This window comes from Boleophthalmus pectinirostris, unplaced genomic scaffold (genome assembly GCF_026225935.1).
Source record: "Boleophthalmus pectinirostris isolate CB_2022bp ecotype Guang Dong unplaced genomic scaffold, ASM2622593v1 HiC_scaffold_4, whole genome shotgun sequence".
NCBI classification, from domain to species: domain Eukaryota; kingdom Metazoa; phylum Chordata; class Actinopteri; order Gobiiformes; family Gobiidae; genus Boleophthalmus; species Boleophthalmus pectinirostris.
In genome coordinates, this window is record NW_026571353.1 from 14,431,059 (window position 1) to 14,449,113 (window position 18,055).

An 18,055-nucleotide genomic window follows, 5' to 3' on the forward strand; every position below is an offset into this window, starting at 1 on the left:
TGTCTTTTTTATATATTGACATAGGTTCTATACAAATAGCTCTTGAGCTAGTAGTCAATATCCATATGACTGTGCTAACTTACTGCGTTATCAGACTGCTGGCTATTACCAACCCAAACATGACAATACAGTGACAGCTTTAATCCTAAAGTCTGGTTGGCGTTTGTGTGGTTTTGTATGTTCAGTTATTTGGAATGTATTATGTTGTAAAATGGATAAGGGCAACATAAATAAGCTCCAACTGGACATAGACTCATTTATCAGCCGCCATAAAACAACCGAAGACTAATTTCTACTATAGACGTCTTCCTGCTGGAGGGTAAACAGCTGACAGGAAGCACGACCACTTTCACCGGAAAGGAGGGACAGCTTATTGTTGCCTGAGCTCTGCGGTAATGGCGGTGTCTCGTCGCTGTTCGCAGCAGCATCAACAACAGCAAAATACCTTACAATCTCCGCCGCGAAACGCCTCAATTTCGGGCTCCTCTTCGCCGATGGCCCAGCTGACCTCGGCAGTGGGAGCCCCGGAGAATGAGAGGGAGACCACCGGAGGGATTGAGCTGGTCGTGGCCTCCCCGGACATACCAGCCCCGGTCCTAGCGAGCAGCGCCAGCTCCACCACGACTCCCTCCGGCGGAGGCAGCAGCGTCTCCAGTCCGGGCTCGGGAGCTACGAGCCCCGCCGAGGCCAGCAGCGGGATCGGCGGGGCCTTTAGGGAGCTGTTTGAAGCCTGTCGTAACGGGGATGTGTCCAGAGTGAAAAGACTCGTAGACTCGGTCAATGTAAACGCTAAGGACATGGCCGGACGAAAATCGACACCGCTACATTTTGCTGCGGGTAAACATTCGCGAAAACCGTGTCGGTGATCAGTTGGTTTATCGTCCCATTTTGAGCAAAAACTTTTATGCACACCACCAAACTCATCATTTTGCATTTGTATATCTTTCCATTATCTCATAAAGTAATGCTGGATACATATAAGTTTATGTCGTATGAAGAAGGCTCAACGAGCTAACAGGCTAAAACGCTCCTGTGTAATTTGCCTTACGTCATCTTTATTGGTGCTGAACTGGAGTGGGCAACGATTTGTGTTTTTGCTTTACAATTTAAATATTACCTAAATGTATGTTTTATGAATTACTGTCTTGAGTAGACGTTTTAAAACTATAGGTCATAGGAATAATATCGTTTGTGTTTTTTGATAGAAAAGCAGTGAATGTTCTACCAGAGCATGTTTTTTGTTTTAACACTTGATGGGGACAATCACATGCATAATTGTGTAATTTTAGAGACCTGATTTAATGTGTGCTAATATTTTTAATAACTATCATTAATGCTACTGATTCAGTGTTATTTGATATGATTAAACTGGTATGACATGTAGCCTGCATTTGTTGCCTGCAGGTTTTGGTCGTAAGGATGTGGTGGAGCATCTCTTGCAGACTGGGGCAAATGTTCATGCCCGGGATGATGGTGGTTTGATCCCCCTTCACAATGCCTGCTCTTTTGGACACGCAGAAGTTGTCAGCCTCCTTTTGTGCCAAGGGGCAGATCCCAACGCCAGAGACAACTGGAACTACACACCACTACATGAGGCCGCCATTAAGGGAAAGATAGATGTGTGCATTGGTAAGAGCTGAAGATTTGATAATAAGCCTGGAAGACAGCATTTTACATGTGGAACTAATTTCTAGTAATTCATGAATTGAATAATATAATGTATGGCAATAAGATCTTTCTGTTTCTAAAGCAATTCATTGTTACAATGTAAATTTTTCGATGTTTCAGTTTTACTACAACATGGAGCTGACCCAAACATCCGTAACACAGATGGAAAATCTGCCTTGGATCTTGCTGACCCATCAGCCAAAGCAGTTCTTACTGGTCAGTTCTTTTGAAAGGAATTGTGTTTTAACATTCATTATGCATAAAAATGTCAATAATTAAAACAATATATTTATTTTTTAGGTGAATACAAGAAAGACGAGCTTCTAGAAGCTGCAAGGTGAATTATCTGCTCATGTTACACACACTGTGCACTTAGATGGCCATTATGCTCCCTTGTGTCACTTTCATTTGACATCTGTGTCAAAAAATTATTTGCTTTGTAATTAAACACCCTTTCATTGTAATATTGTAATTTTATATAGATTAAGATTTAAGTAAGTCATTTTCTTCAATCATTCCATAGATGCACATTTAATCTTGAGTATTGCATGACTTTTGTATTTACAGAAGTGGAAATGAGGAGAAGCTGATGGCACTGCTGACTCCACTAAATGTCAATTGTCATGCCAGTGATGGACGAAAGGTAACTGGAAATTGTTCTATTATATACTGCATTTCGCTGTAATGTAATATTGATCTATTCATGTAGTTTGTTTTAGCTACCTTTACTCTAGTTTTCTATGCACATGTCTTGTATTTACAGTTGATTTGCTAGTGTTTTAAACCAGTTTAGATTTTTCTGATTATGTCTTCACAAACATTTATCATGTTTTTCTGCTTCCAATGATTTTAGTGTTGTTGTTTTTTTTTCCATTCTAGAATACAATTTATTCTACAAAGGCGATGTATACTATTGTCATTTTTTTTGCACTATGCACTTTGCTTGTGGCCTTCTAAGCAAAACATAAATGCACAGTGTATAACAGTAAACATCAACAATGATAAACACATTTCTCTAATGTATTTTCCTAAATGACCAGATTACAGAAACATTGCTCTAATCTTCAACTTTGACAAATTGCTGAAATCAGACACACTAAGAAAAAAAGAAAGGAAAGACAATGTCTAACCCAAGAATTACTAAGACACTGTCATTTTGTAATTTTTGTTTCATTTTGTTTTTCGTGTGACTCTGGCAACATTTGTCGATCAGTCAACATCCCAAAAAATGCTGGTAAGTTAACCTTGATAACGGCCACTTGATTGATGCACTGTTGTGATCTTTGTTTTATTCTTTATTTAATCCATTATTTTTTGGAACAATAAGCTGGCTGTCACTTGTTAATTGCACATCATGGACCTGGGTGATCGGGTCACTCATATCCCATCCTGATGCTCCTCTGTATGTGTTTGTTGTCCATATGGGAGGGAGACTGAGTGTGTGTGTGGGGCTGGTTCGTTTGGTGTCATGGCGACTTTTTGTTAATGGAATTTGGAGAGGAGCTCAAAACACTTGCCTGCTTTCTTCTGCATCTGTCCTCACCTCTGCACTCTCACCCACAAATCTTCCAAATCTTCCAATCACAAGCTCACAATATTTAATCTTTTTTTTTGGACATCTTTCTTTTGTAAATATAATGTGTAATGCATGGTTAAGGTCTGCATTTTGTCTGGCAACTCTTGAATATACATGTGCATTTTGTACACCACATCATTTGACAACAGCTGGTATGCAATAACAAATGAATCCCACGTCATCTGTCATTGTAATGCTATGATTCCCCCCATGGTCTTGCGTTTTGCTTGAATTTTTATTTGTGTCGATGTTGACATTGCTGCCCCTGCGAGCTCCCAACAGGGTCTGTCGCTGTGACCTGAGCATTGGTTTACATTGTACATTACTGCATGTAAATCAAACTGAATGAAGCCCTGTTCTCATTGCACTGGCACAAGCTATTCTGAAAAATCACCACTCAACCCATTTGCACTTTTGCTTTGAATAATGTTGTGGCTGATATTAATCACTCTAATATTTGGGACTAGTTGATTTTAAAACTTTGGCTTGCTTCAAAACTAATTTGCTTGTTATTAAAGTTGGGTGTGAATACATTAAGAATTGATTATGCTAAAGGCAAAGGACAGCATATGTTTTCAATACCTAACTTTAAACATTTTGCCACACCATGGTCTCTCCCACTGTAACATTTTGAGAAAGAATAGTTTTGAATTTTAAGATAACCTGATTAACTATTGCTGTTTTGGTCAGGTATTGACAGTTAATAGATAGATTATGTGCTGGATCATTCGCCTTGTGTCACAATATTCAACATTCATCTGCAACTCACAGAGCATAAGCCTGCCATTGCTCATTGCTCTTCACTGGCTCCTAATCAGCAGCTTTCTCATATGGCCATCGAAGGCTGCACACAATGCCAAACTGTTTTCATTAACACAATGCATTTTCTTTCAGTCGACCCCACTACATCTGGCCGCTGGCTATAACCGTGTCCGAATAGTTCAACTGCTGCTTCAACATGGAGCTGATGTGCATGCCAAGGACAAAGGGTGAGAATATTTTTCTTCAGCACTTTTTTCATCATGTTATGTTAACTGCTGACATCATAAACAAAAAAAATGAAAATGTGGTCAGTAATTGTTGTATATATGGGTGCAAAATTATTCTCACGATTATATTTGTAAATTTCTTAGATTTTCTAGTGATGTTTGTAATAAGCATGTATTGTAAAATCAATCAATCTCAATGTTTTTATAGCATTATATTTGGTCAATACAGTACAATGTGTTCATAATTCTGTTGTCATTGCAGTGGTCTGGTTCCTCTTCACAACGCTTGCTCCTATGGCCACTATGAAGTCACTGAGCTTCTTCTGAAAGTACGTGTTTGATCCAGTTCTAAAAATACAGTATAATTTTACGATAAATGTGTCTTTGTGCCAACTACTGTCACATCATCGGTTACATCTGTCATTTTTGATACAGCATGGGGCTTGTGTCAATGCAATGGACCTGTGGCAGTTCACTCCACTACATGAAGCAGCATCAAAAAACAGAGTGGAAGTTTGTTCACTGTTATTGAGCCATGGAGCTGACCCCACACTGCTTAACTGTCACAGCAAAAGTGCAGTGGATATGGCTCCCACCCCAGAGCTTAAGGAAAGGCTTACATGTGAGTATATGAGCATACTTAGTACAAAACGAACCAATGAATTTATAAAGGTGCAGAATAATACATTTCTGTTTATTTTAGATGAGTTCAAAGGACACTCACTGCTTCAAGCTGCTCGAGAGGCAGACATGGCCAAAGTGAAAAAGACACTGGCTCTTGAGATTATCAGCTTCAAGCATCCACAGACGAATGAGACTGCACTGGTCAGAAACAAATTTACAGATTTTTAAATCGCACTTCATTTAAAATTTTAACACTCTAATATTGTAATTTGTTTTTTAGCACTGTGCTGTGGCCTCCCCTCACCCAAAAAGGAAACAAGTGACTGAACTGCTGCTGCGTAAAGGTGCCAATATCAATGAGAAGAACAAGGAGTAAGTTGTAAAGTTTCAGTTTTTCTCAAGTGAAGAGATACATTGTGTTTTATAAATAAATTACTTTTGCAGCTTTATGACTCCTTTGCACGTGGCTGCAGAGAGAGCCCACAATGACATCCTTGAAGTTCTTCAAAAACATGGAGCAAAGGTATTTGGTTCAGTTTTAAATGTTGTACTATATACAGTATAAATTTAAAAACTGTAAATATTTGTTCTCTCAGGTGAATGCTGTAGACACACTTGGTCAGACAGCATTACACAGAGCTGCGTTGGCTGGACACATTCAGACGTGTAAACTACTGCTGAGTTTTGGAGCCGACCCCTCCATTGTGTCTCTTCAGGGCTTCACGGCTGCACAGATGGGCAACGAAGCAGTGCAACAAATACTAAATGGTAACTGTTAGGGAAAATCAGTATTGTCTTAAAGAGTCCTAGAGTTCTACAGAGAGGCAGAAAAGGTTTACTTACCAACAGTCCAGGACCCGGTGAACTTGAAATCTCAACACTGCATTAGTATTAGCTATTCAAGCCGGACTATGCTTCCACACATGGAGGTGTAATAGAAACTAAGAAGGACAGTTTGGAGACAGGCTGGCTGAGGGAAATTAAGAAGAATACCGCTTCTGTGAGACGAGTTGACCGAGCAAACTGATAATGTTAAAGAAACACAAATTCTGTAATAGATGGATGATGCCAGAGCAAACCACAGAGAAATGTCAACAATGAACTAGAGGTGTCCTTGCAAAGACTAAGCTGAGGATGCAAAATTCCACAACAGTAACTATGCTTTTGAATTGAAACCTTTTAATTGTTTTTGTAGTTTGAGACAATAATAGCCTTTTGACTAAAATGTTGTTTTTATGTTTAATGCGTGTTTTGCAGAAAATGTCCCGACACGAAACTCAGACGTTGACTACAGGTTCCTAGAGGCCGCCAAAGCAGGAGACTTGGACACAGTGCAGGTATCATATAAGTTCTTCATCCAAAACGGTACTTTGGTCAGAGAGTGAAGGAGGACAGGAATAGATTTGTGGAGCTTTAATGTCATTTTCCTGTATCTGTCTTGTTATCTATAAGAATATTTAAACATTCACACATCCATTTAAGAAACAATTAAACAACTAATTTACAAACCCACCTCTATCCAAGTCACGCAGACTGGATAGGTTAAAGGAAAAGAAGTGAAGCTACAGCACTTAGTTTAGAAATAACAGCATTTCCATGGTAACTACACTGCGCTACCAAGGACCCCTTAGTTGGCCAAGAATGCCTGAACTAAATATTAGGGAATTTGCAGCAGTTATTGTGATTCACATAACAATTATTTGATTTATTTTAACACTGATTAAACTGTTATATGTCCTTTGTAGCAACTGTGTACACCTCAAAATGTGAACTGCAGAGACTTGGAGGGACGTCACTCTACTCCTCTACACTTTGCCGCTGGTTACAATCGTGTGGCTGTTGTTGAATACCTGCTACACCATGGAGCTGATGTCCATGCCAAAGACAAGGGGTAAGAGCTTTAATTTTGTGAAAATGTATATCCTTTGAAGTCATTGATGGGTTTGCAAAATTTGCATTTGCATTTCTTTTTATCAGTGGTCTTGTCCCTCTTCACAACGCATGCTCCTATGGTCACTATGAGGTGGCTGAGCTGCTGGTCAGACATGGAGCCTCTGTGAACGTGGCAGATTTGTGGAAATTTACCCCACTGCACGAAGCCGCTGCTAAGGGCAAATATGAGATCTGCAAGCTTCTGCTCAAAGTAAGAAAATAAAAATACCACTTAAAAGGAGATGAAGAAGCTGACGATGCTAGTGGCAGATGGATGAGAGAGAAAGTAAGAGTGGATGTATGAATGTCTTGAGAGGTGTTTGAGAGGGAAGGGCAGCATACTTTGATTGACGTAAAGCTGCATCAGCATAAAATATTATTCCTAATTAAAATTCACACATTCAGCATGGAGCAGACCCATCCAAGAAGAATCGAGATGGGAACATGCCTCTGGACATGGTTAAAGATGGGGACACAGACATCCAGGATTTGCTTAGAGGGGATGCAGCGCTCCTTGATGCTGCAAAGAAAGGCTGTTTGGCACGGGTTCAAAAACTCTGCTCACCAGAAAATATTAACTGCAGAGACACACAAGGACGCAACTCCACGCCACTACATTTAGCAGGTAATGGCTTGGTCTACAATTTGAAATATCCTTTTTGAACTGTAACCAAATGATGCATTTTTTTAATGTTTCTGTATAGCTGGCTACAACAACCTGGAAGTGGCGGAGTATCTTCTGGAGCATGGGGCTGATGTCAATGCTCAGGACAAAGGGGGACTTATCCCCCTTCACAATGCTGCTTCTTATGGGGTCAGTTTCTTGAATAAAGGTCCTCATGTATTTTATCTAACATTGTAACACTAAAATCTTTTGTCTTGGCCCATCCTTTCCTCAGCATGTGGATATTGCAGCCTTACTGATCAAATACAACACATGCGTGAATGCCACAGACAAATGGGCATTCACGCCATTACACGAGGCCGCCCAGAAAGGTCGTACCCAGCTCTGCGCCCTGCTGCTGGCGCATGGTGCTGATCCCACCATGAAAAACCAAGAGGGCCAGACCGCACTAGACCTGGCCACAGTAAGACTCATCTCTTCCACTTGTGTTGGTTATGAAATAATGGTTTAGAAAGTACTACAGTGAACAGGTTGTACAAGGAAGTTTAGAATTCACTGGTTGTTGTATTACACTTAGACAAATTTTATTGATCCACAAGGGAAATTACTTGGACACAGTAGCTCACACTTCACATTGTAATAGAAAAACATATATATATAAATGGTAATACATTCTAAATAAGTAGGAAAAATAGCAAGAAGTATAGTTATATAAATGTGTATGTACAAGTTAAAATACAATAAAATAGAAATAAGTGCTAAAATATCTCAGCAATATACATCCAATATCATGAGGAGAAACAGTGCAAAGATCACATGATGATTGACAGGACATAGGGTTATCTGTTAATTAAGGGTAAGTTGTTATACAGTTGTATACAGTATGGTATGAATGTAGTCCTGTCTTTCTCACTGTATTACTTCTACACAATTACCCTCAACTACTGACAATGGGAGCTTGTACTTGCTGATAAGTTCTCTGGTATTTTCTTCAGGCGGATGACATACGGGCTCTTTTGATGGATGCCATGCCTCCAGATGCCCTGCCGAGCTGCTTCAAGCCTCAGGCCACAGTGGTCAGTGCCTCAGTCATCTCTCCTGCCTCCACGCCGTCCTGCCTGTCAGCTGCCAGCAGTATAGACAACCTGGCCGGGCCACTCACCGAGCTGGCTGCGGCTGCTGCTGCTGGGGCAACCGGAGTGGCAGATGGGGCCTCATCAGACCGTAAAGAAGGAGAGAGTAAGACCTAATTATTTTATGTCTTGTATACACTTTAGCAAATACAATTGTTGTTTAGGAAAGAGGGTAAACGCTGGCCAAGAAGTTGGTCACAACATGCTCTGCTCTGTGAACAGTTTTCTGAATGTCTCTCACTATGTTCACTGTACTGATCTTTTTTTGCAAGACAGAAAAAAATAATATATATACTGCATTTGAGATTTCTTAAAGCAAATAAACAAATGCTTTTTTAAACTTAAAATTGTCACCTTTTTACTCTTCTATCTAGTGACCATGCTGGACATGAACATCACTCAGTTCCTGAAGAGTCTTGGATTGGAGCATTTGCGGGACATCTTTGAACGAGAGCAGGTCTGTGATACAAGGACATTTTGATACTAAAATAATCTGGGTATGTTACCATGAATACTTCTTCTGTAGATCACCTTAGATGTGCTGGCAGACATGGGCCATGAGGAACTGAAGGAGATTGGTATTAACGCTTACGGCCACAGACACAAACTCATCAAAGGCGTAGAGAGGCTTCTTGGAGGCCAACCAGGTGAGAAGACTTTTTGTAGTGAGTCATCTCCAAATGCCAGCAGGGTTTTGGTGTTTGATTGGATTCCAATTTCTGACTCACCATATTAAAACTTGCACTTCTGTGGTGTATGAGTCACTAGTGACTTTTGCTATGTTTCCTTTGTTTAGGGTCCAATCCATATCTGACATTCCACTGTGCAAACCAAGGCACCATCCTGATAGACCTTTCCCCTGACGACAAAGAATATCAGTCTGTGGAGGAGGAGGTGAGCAGCTAAAGCTAAAGGGGAAACCATTTACACTTGTCAAACAAACAAACAAACAAACAAACAGTCATCAAGTAGATTAACACTATTCAGGTTGAAATGGTTTATATTTGGCTTTTCAGATGCAGAGCACCATCCGAGAGCACAGAGATGGAGGCAATGCTGGTGGGGTATTCAGCAGATACAACATCATCAAGGTTCTCTTCCATTTATTTGAAACTCCATGTTAATTATACCTGATCCACTTGGAACAATAATTTTAAATTGTATGACTTAAATCCCACAGATCCAGAAAGTTGTTAACAAGAAGCTAAGAGAACGTTACGCACATAGACAGAAAGAAATTGCTGATGAAAACCACAACCACCACAATGAGCGAATGCTTTTCCATGGTACCCATACACCATTTTTACTATTCTGTGTGCTGTTTTGTCTCAGGAAAATTTGTTTTCTTTTAATGTTTATCTATATTTTTTTAGGTTCTCCTTTTATCAATGCCATCATCCACAAAGGTTTTGATGAGAGGCATGCCTACATCGGAGGGATGTTTGGTGCAGGGATCTATTTTGCAGAAAACTCTTCGAAGAGTAATCAGTATGTGTATGGGATTGGTGGAGGTACTGGCTGCCCGACTCACAAGGACCGGTCCTGTTACGTGTGTCACAGGTGAGCCTTGCTTCAACTTCCCTTAGTACATCCTATTTAAGTCAAATCACATCAGTGAATGAAATAATAAACACCTTTTCACCTCTATCTTCACTCACAGGCAAATGCTGTTTTGTCGAGTGACCCTGGGGAAGTCTTTCCTACAGTTTAGTGCCATGAAGATGGCCCATGCTCCACCGGGACACCACTCTGTGATTGGGCGGCCCAGTGTCAATGGGCTGGCATATGCAGAGTATGTCATCTACAGAGGGGAGCAGGTAAATATTTAGTCACATATATCTGATTTTTAGTTAATATGACATATGTATGTAATTTTTGTGTTGTCTCTTTCAGGCCTACCCAGAGTACCTCATCACATACCAGATCCTTAAGCCAGAAAGTACTGCCCAATCTGCAGCGGGAGCAGAGCAAAAGTCCTAGTTGACTTCGTAACACATGGACTAGTGCTTGTTACTTTCATACTTATATTGCAAATGCCTAAAACTTTATTTAAACATTATCAGTGTCCTATCCAGTAGATTTCATGGTGACCAGTGCTTCAGAAGGAAATGCACTGTATTATACTGCTTGTGGTGAACACATGTCAGGTTTCTCTTTTTTGCATAGGCTGCATGTTGATGCAAACGCATGCTTGGCCCAATAGTGTACATGGGTTAGTTTTTTGAGTATCCCCTCGCTGCCTCCTCAGCAAGCAGGAGGGTGCTTGTACAAACATTATTTAGCAATTAGATACTCACACCATCTCATGACTTGTGACTGTAGAAACTCACTGACTCTCACTCGTTTTTCTATGTTTGAACAAATACTACTGCCCCATTAAACATGGGTCACTCATGGCCTTCAGCCTAACACTACCCAAAAGACCGTTTGGGCCTACTTCTTAATTGACTGACGATCACACTATGTTAAGACTACAATTTTCAACTCTATAGCATCTGCTGGCATTACAGCTATATGCTGAAAGAGTAATAACGAATAGAGCTGATATAATCAAAATGTTGAAGTAGCCTTTCTGTTGCCATGATTTTGGTCACAAATGCATCATAAGGATTTGCACTTTACATAGAAACTTATTTAAGTTATTAAATTAGCATATTTGCAAGCAAAAGATATCTGTACAGGTTGTGTAAATGGTTGTGTATAACTGTCGCTGTTTAACAGTATCACTACGTTTGATTGTAAATTACATCCGAATTTTCTTTCATGCCTTCTTGACTATCCCCCATTTTTTAAATAAATGTCCCATTAACAACTTTGTGTTTTCTTATTTATTTTTTTAAGTAAAAAAAACTGCCTCATCTAAATCCAGGTAGACACACGAGTAAACGTTATCCCCCATTCTGTATGTTAAAATAATACTATCGTAAATAATCCCCCCCCCATAAAAACTACAAGATAGTCGCACATATTTTACGTCATCGTCACCTGATTTGTTCTGTGCTGAGCGAGTGTTTCGCTGTCCACAGAAGTGTTCGGGTTTTTACTCTCCTTTAGGTTTAGATGTCACTGTCTGCCATGTAAATAACGGCGTTACGGCTGTTATGAATACTAAAATATTTTGTGTTTTGCTACTTTTGCAACTTGTACACTTGAGCAACACTTCGGGCGGTTCGTATGAGATCACAGTTGATGCAAATGAACCAATCGGAGAATTCAAACATTTTTGGGGCAGCACGGGTTTCTGGTAAGATATGGCAAAATAAATTCGGTTGAGGTTCTAAGACTGACCTGCAGATTCCATAGCCTACTTAATATGGCCGATAAACTGGTACTTGTTAATAATCCAGTCTTCCATGTTTTGTCTTTCTCTTTCCCCTTCTTAGTCCTCCTTTGCCTCATACACAAGCAGAGCAGTTTGACCTGAGCTTCGACCAACGTCTGAATCTGGCCTATGTGGGCTCTGTGCCCCATCGAGGCATACAGCAAGTGCGCATTCACTGGATGCTAGAGCTTGTTTCTGCGCAGTAAGAAACATGTCACAAATAATACATAGATAGGGAAGACCCCTAAAAATAGATTCTGAATCATGGGGGACTGTTGGAGTTAGAAATAAATACAACCATGGATTATTTAGGGAATAGGTTTACATATCACAAAATGATTAATTTATTTACTTAAAATATAATTATTGTTTGTTTTATTTTAAACCCATCTGTGATTTGTATATGTTCTAGAAAACTAGGGGGGAAAGTTCACTATAACTTCACTAAACTTGATGAGTTGATTGATCTGTTATGGACCAATGGACTGCAACCAGGTACAGCAAAAGGAAAATGAAAACATTAATCTTTTTTTTTTGGAATAGCCATATTCTATTTGCATTTCAGGTTTCGAATTAATGGGTAGTGCCTCAAACTTCTTCACTAACTTTGAAGACAAATCTCAAGTGGTTGAATGGAGAAACCTGATTTATGAAATTGCCAAGAGATATATTGGTGGGTGGATTATGGTAATCCTTTCTGTTCTGCATTTCATCTCATACAAAATCTGCTCTGATTTTGACTTACAGACATATATGGCCTTGGAGTAGTATCTCAGTGGAACTTTGAAACATGGAATGAGCCCAATAATCATGATTTTGATAACGTCACAATGTCTATTCAAGGCAAGTCCTTTTTTTCCCTTTTTTTAGAAGCCATTAATTATTTCAAAGTTATTGTAAAAGGACAAGTTGTAATATTTGTAGCGTCTTGCAGGATTAATTGTCATCGTTGTAGCAGTAGTAGTAACTGCACACTTTGAACCTACTGTGTAGTGGAAGTAGCATTAGCATTAGAAATGTAAAGGGGAGCAGCTATGGCAGTTGAAATAAGAGTACTGTAAGAGTAGTACCAGTTCTTGAATAAGTGGTAACAACACCACTAATGCTCCACAAAAGTAGTAGTCATGCCTGTAATGGCCATTGTAGGAGTAATCATTGCAGTAAATTTGATATTGTCAAGTACGCCTCTTGTTATAACTGAGCTCTCTTTAGGGTTCCTGAACTACTATGATGCCTGTTCAGAGGGTCTCCATGCTGCGAGCCCTCTTCTCAAATTTGGGGGTCCTGGAGACTCCTGTCACATGCCTCCACACTCGCCATACTGCTGGGCTATGCTACAGCACTGTTATAATGGCACCAACTTCTTCACTGGCGAGAAAGGGGTCAGACTAGACTATATCGCTCTGCACAAAAAGGTTCATAAATAAAAGCTTCCTTACTTTCACAGTAAAGGCTATAACTTGATTTATTACTTGACTAAAATGTTAATTTTGTAAGTAGTTTTCATTAGATTATTTGACTTATTTCAAATTAATTGGCTTGGCATTGAATGGACTCAGATATGAATATCTTCAAATAATCTAGGTCTTATAAAATCTAAGGTGATGAAAATTACACAGAAAAGTATTTTTGCTGCCTTTTTTCCATTTTCTTTTTGTTTATTTGTCATACTTTTATCGACTTCACTGACTATCTTTACTTATTTTTTAGGGTGGAGGATACTCTTTTCCTATCCTACAACAAGAAATCCAGACAGTAGGAGAGATACACAAGCGCTTCCCTAAATTTCAAAGTCTCCCGATCTACAATGATGAGGCTGATCCCCTGGTGGGCTGGTCCAGGCCTCAGGAGTGGAGGGCAGATGTTACCTATGCTGCAATGGTTGTCAAGGTAAAATGGAAATTTAGAAATATGAGCAATTTTATATTCCGATCAGGCATAAGAAGTGCACAAAGACCACTTACATAAATCAGATAATTGCAGTTTTATTTCATCTGCAGCACTTCTTTAGCATCACGTGACTTTATGAATTTTCCTAATGGTAACCTTGTTTCATTCAGGTTATAAAACAGCACCAAGACCTATTGTCAAATCCAAACAACACAATAAACTACACTCTTCTCAGTAATGACAACGCCTTTCTTAGTTACCACCCGCACCAGTTCACCCAGCGCACCCTCAACGCTCGCTTCCAGATCAACAACACACAACCCCCCCATGTGCAAATAATCAGGAAACCAGTTCTCACTGTCATGGGACTTCTGGCCTTGCTCGGTAACTATTTTATGTTTTTAATTATTATTTAAAGTTATCAAGATATAAAGTCTCATAAAAAAGACACATTTGCATTTACTCATGCACATGCTGTAAGGTGACAATTCTAAAAACAACTGTTCCAAGAATTAATCTTAGCTACCAAATATTTTAAATATCAACATACTGTATATTATACTGTATATTTTTGTATTTTTTATTTAACTATTAGATTACATTTAGCTTCTATTTTGAATAATTGAGTAAAATGAAAATCATGGAGGGTACCTCCTTTACTGATTTAAAAGTTGAAATGCTGATTGTAATCTAACATAGGGGACCATATTTGATCCTACTTTTTCTTACAGGAGACACTGAGGTTCTGTCTCAAGCTTCCCCCACTTCTGAAACATTGGGAGTTATAGCGAGCACCCATAAACCTGCTGTGTCCTGGGGCTCTGACAGCTTTCAAACCTCAGTCCTGGTTTATAACAGTGATGACAACCGGACCTCAACTAGCATTGATGATGTTACTGTGACAATTAAATCACTGCCAAAGCTAAAAGGTAAATTGTACCTTCTGTCATTTTTTAATACTTGAGTTCATTTACATTCTATTCTTTTATATTGTAATTTCAGAGCAACTAGCAAACTCTATACAGTTTGTCTTACTTCAAGTAACATATTATTTAAACATTATTATAAAAAAAAGAAAAACAGTAACACCTAACAAAAAATGTTTTTGAATACAACATTGTAGTCATGCTTTGGCAAAACTTTTCAGTATCTTCACTGAAATTAAACATATATCTCTGTATATTTGGCCTCAGATCTTGTATACGCCACATTTTATATGGACAATAATTCCACCAACTCATATCAACTGTGGCAAAGCATGGGCAGCCCGGACTTTCCCACACCTGAACACTTTAGAAAGCTCAGGACGTCACAGGTAGTACCCTCTTTCTAGTAACAATGTACTTAAAACACAACAAATGTAAGTGTATTTGACCTGTTTCTTTCAGGAGCCTGTGATTGGTGGGCCCTTGTCTGTTCCTCCAGGAGATACACTGGCCCTAAAAGCCAAGTTGTCCTTACCCTCTGTCCTACTCATTCATGTCTGTGCCCGCGCCAAAATGGCTCCAGATCAGGTGATACTTTTTTTTTTTTTATGTTAACGGTACAATGTTAAAAAAAGAAATATTTCACTGTTTATGTAATCCAGTATCTTTACTAGATGTAGGTATGTTATGTATTTGTAGGTAAATGGATTGAATTTCATTGGTATCACTAGAGGCCAGGTATTAATTGTTTGGTCAGACCACTGCGTGAACTCCAAGTGGGTATAAATAAAAAGATACTACTACTACTACTTTCTAAACAGTCACAGTTATATCAAGAAAGATTTTTTTTCTTTTTTTTAATATAGTTGTTAATTTGTACTTTCAGATGCATTAAAACCTTTGAAGTGGAATTTTCTGGTGATGGCAATGAATTCAAAAGAATCAATGTTCAAGACACTATTTTCACCTCATATGTTAATTCTCCTGGTAAGACTATTATCCAAATGTATAAATGTGTGTGTGTGTGTGTGTGTGTACACATATATATATATAAAAAAAATGTGTTTCTCACCTTCCATGGTGGTAGGTCTCTCACCCTCATTCAGCTCAGGTCCTCTACCAGAGGCCTGGGAGCTTGAGAGTTCTGCACAGTATCTTTGCTGTTCCCAGTACTGCACTTTTCTGGACTGAGATGTCCATTGTTTTTCCCGGTATCTGTTGTAGCCACTCTTCCAGTTTGGGGGTTACAGCCCCGAGTGCTCCGATCACCACAGGCACCACTGATGCATTTACTTTCCAGGCTCTCTCCAGCTCCTCCTTGAGCCCCTGGTATTTCTCTAGTTTCTTGTGTTCCTTTTTCCTGATATTACCATCGTTATTGCGATGTCCACCACCACGGCTCTGCTCTGTTTCTTATCCACCACCACTATGTCTGGTTGGTTCGCCATCACCATCCTGTCAGTCTGTATCTGGAAGTCCCACAGGATCTTGGCTCGGTCATTCTCCACAACCTTTGGAGGTGTTTCCCACCTTGATCCTGGGGTTTCCAGCCCGTACTCTGCACAGATGTTTCTGTACACTATGCCCGCCACTTGGTTATGTCGCTCCATGTATGCTTTCCCTGCCAGCATCTTACACCCTGCAGTTATGTGCTGGACTGTCTCAGGAGCCTCTTTGCACAGTCTACACCGTGGGTCTTGTCCGGTGTGGTAGATCTGGGCCTCTATTACTCGAGTGCCCAGGGCCTGCTCCTGAGCAGCCAGGATCAGTGCCTCTGTGCTGTCCTTCAGACCAGCCCTCTCAAGCCATTGGTAGGATTTCTTGATATCAGCCACTTCAGTTATGTTCCGGTGGTACGCCCCATGTAGGGGTTTGTCCTGCCATGATGGTCCCTCCAGCACCTCTTCCTCTGGACCCCACTGTCTGAGACATTCTCTGAGCACCTCATCTGTCGGGGCCTTGTCCTTAATGTACTCAAGGAGCTTGGATGTTTCATCCTGGACAGTGGTTCCCACACTCACTAGTCCTCGGGCCCCTTCCGGCTTGCGTACAGTCTCAGGGTGCTGAATTTGGGATGGAACCCTCCATGCATGGTCAGGAGCTTTCGTATCTTAACATCTGTGGTCTGTATCTTCTCCTTTGGCTAGCTTACGATTCCTGCAGGGTATGTGATCACTGGCAGGGCGTAGCTGTTGATTGCCTGCGCCTTGTTCTTGCTATTGAGCTGGCTGCATAGGATTTGCCTCACTCTTTGCAGGTATTTGGCTGTAGCCGCTTTCCTTGTTACCTCTTCAAGGTTGCCATTTGCTTGTGGGATATCAAGGTACTTGTAACTGTCCTCAAAATCTGCTATTGTTCCCTCTGGGAGTGACACCCCCTCTGTGTGGACTACCTTCCCTCTCTTTGTCACCATCCTGCTACATTTCTCAAGCCCGAATGACATCCCAATGTCTGTACTGTAGATCCTTGTGGTGTGGATCAGTGAGTCGATGTCTCGCTCATACAGCATGATGTCATCCATGTAGAGGAGGTGACTGATGGTGGCCCCTTTTCTGAGTCGGTATTATCCATATGTGTGTGTGTGTGTGTGTGTGTGTGTGTGTGTGTGTGTGTGTGTGTGTGTGTGTGTGTGTGTGTGTGTGTGTGCGTGCGTGCGTGCGTGCGTGCGTGCGTGCGTGTGCGTGTGTGTGTGTATATAAAATTATCTGATTAGAATTTTTGAATAGATAAACAGTAACAGTATAATTGCAATTCCAAATTGCAAAAATTGATTTTTTTTCTTATTGTCTTATTTGTGAACATCCCAGAAGAGTTAACATTGGGCACTTGTAATTTTGCTCTCCCTCTTTCTGTCTGTCTCAGTTGACCTGGAGGTGAGTGGCCTGTACAGAGTGAGGGCTGTGGACTATTGGGGCAGGCCTGGTCCATACTCCCTGACAGAGAGGTACTCACAGCACAGCTAACAAATTACTTGAATTTTGTTAATTGAATGTTGTGAATAAATATTTTTAAATAGTTTTTATATATTCTTGTATTTTATGTTAATAAAGTTCCACAACTTAATAAATGTAAGGTGTATCAAATCAGATTTAAGACACAGACATTAAAGTTGGAATAATTTCCTATTCCAGCTAACTAACAAGTTTGTTGTAGTAATTCATTTATTTATTCTGTTTTATGATATTAGACTCATTTAATGCCTTTTATTTTATAGAAGTAATTGCCCTTAATTCAGTGGAAAGCTCAGCTATTGTGTTTATGTGGTATCTTAATCAAAATTTACCCTTTTATAAGATGAAAATATTTAAACAAATTGTGACAACAACAGCAGCACATCAGTAACAACATTTATTGTTACCAATAACACAAG

The 18,055-nt window shown here is 39.9% G+C and overlaps 2 protein-coding genes across 4 annotated transcripts; both read left to right on the forward strand.

Moving 5' to 3' along the window:
- The first annotated feature begins 358 nt into the window (after nucleotides 1-358).
- Nucleotides 359-11,359, forward strand: LOC110163297 (poly [ADP-ribose] polymerase tankyrase-1). 2 transcript variants are annotated; one of them, XM_020928223.2, is made up of 28 exons: nucleotides 359-837; nucleotides 1,405-1,629; nucleotides 1,789-1,884; nucleotides 1,969-2,005; nucleotides 2,236-2,311; nucleotides 2,882-2,902; nucleotides 4,139-4,233; nucleotides 4,496-4,562; nucleotides 4,669-4,855; nucleotides 4,937-5,058; nucleotides 5,138-5,229; nucleotides 5,302-5,380; nucleotides 5,454-5,625; nucleotides 6,115-6,194; nucleotides 6,603-6,748; nucleotides 6,835-7,000; nucleotides 7,195-7,414; nucleotides 7,494-7,603; nucleotides 7,689-7,877; nucleotides 8,410-8,653; nucleotides 8,922-9,004; nucleotides 9,074-9,194; nucleotides 9,344-9,441; nucleotides 9,564-9,638; nucleotides 9,728-9,833; nucleotides 9,921-10,107; nucleotides 10,208-10,364; nucleotides 10,441-11,359. In XM_020928223.2, exons 1-28 carry the CDS (start codon nucleotides 396-398, stop codon nucleotides 10,525-10,527), a joined length of 3,780 nt encoding a protein of 1,259 aa, XP_020783882.1. In that variant the 5' UTR covers nucleotides 359-395; the 3' UTR covers nucleotides 10,528-11,359. The 2 variants fall into 2 exon arrangements, with proteins under 2 accessions (XP_020783882.1, XP_020783884.1); XM_020928225.2 differs by lacking the exon at nucleotides 2,882-2,902.
- A 178-nt stretch (nucleotides 11,360-11,537) lies between these two features.
- idua (alpha-L-iduronidase) lies at nucleotides 11,538-17,709 on the forward strand. 2 transcript variants are annotated; one of them, XM_020928333.2, is made up of 14 exons: nucleotides 11,538-11,791; nucleotides 11,931-12,071; nucleotides 12,282-12,364; nucleotides 12,435-12,542; nucleotides 12,617-12,712; nucleotides 13,082-13,284; nucleotides 13,580-13,759; nucleotides 13,930-14,143; nucleotides 14,491-14,688; nucleotides 14,953-15,074; nucleotides 15,148-15,273; nucleotides 15,385-15,461; nucleotides 15,572-15,672; nucleotides 17,548-17,709. In XM_020928333.2, exons 1-14 carry the CDS (start codon nucleotides 11,649-11,651, stop codon nucleotides 17,646-17,648), a joined length of 1,893 nt encoding a protein of 630 aa, XP_020783992.1. In that variant the 5' UTR covers nucleotides 11,538-11,648; the 3' UTR covers nucleotides 17,649-17,709. The 2 variants fall into 2 exon arrangements, 1 of the variants encoding a protein (XP_020783992.1); XR_008633281.1 differs by lacking the exon at nucleotides 15,385-15,461 and having other exon boundaries at nucleotides 17,548-17,575.
- Nucleotides 17,710-18,055: the final 346 nt, after the last annotated feature.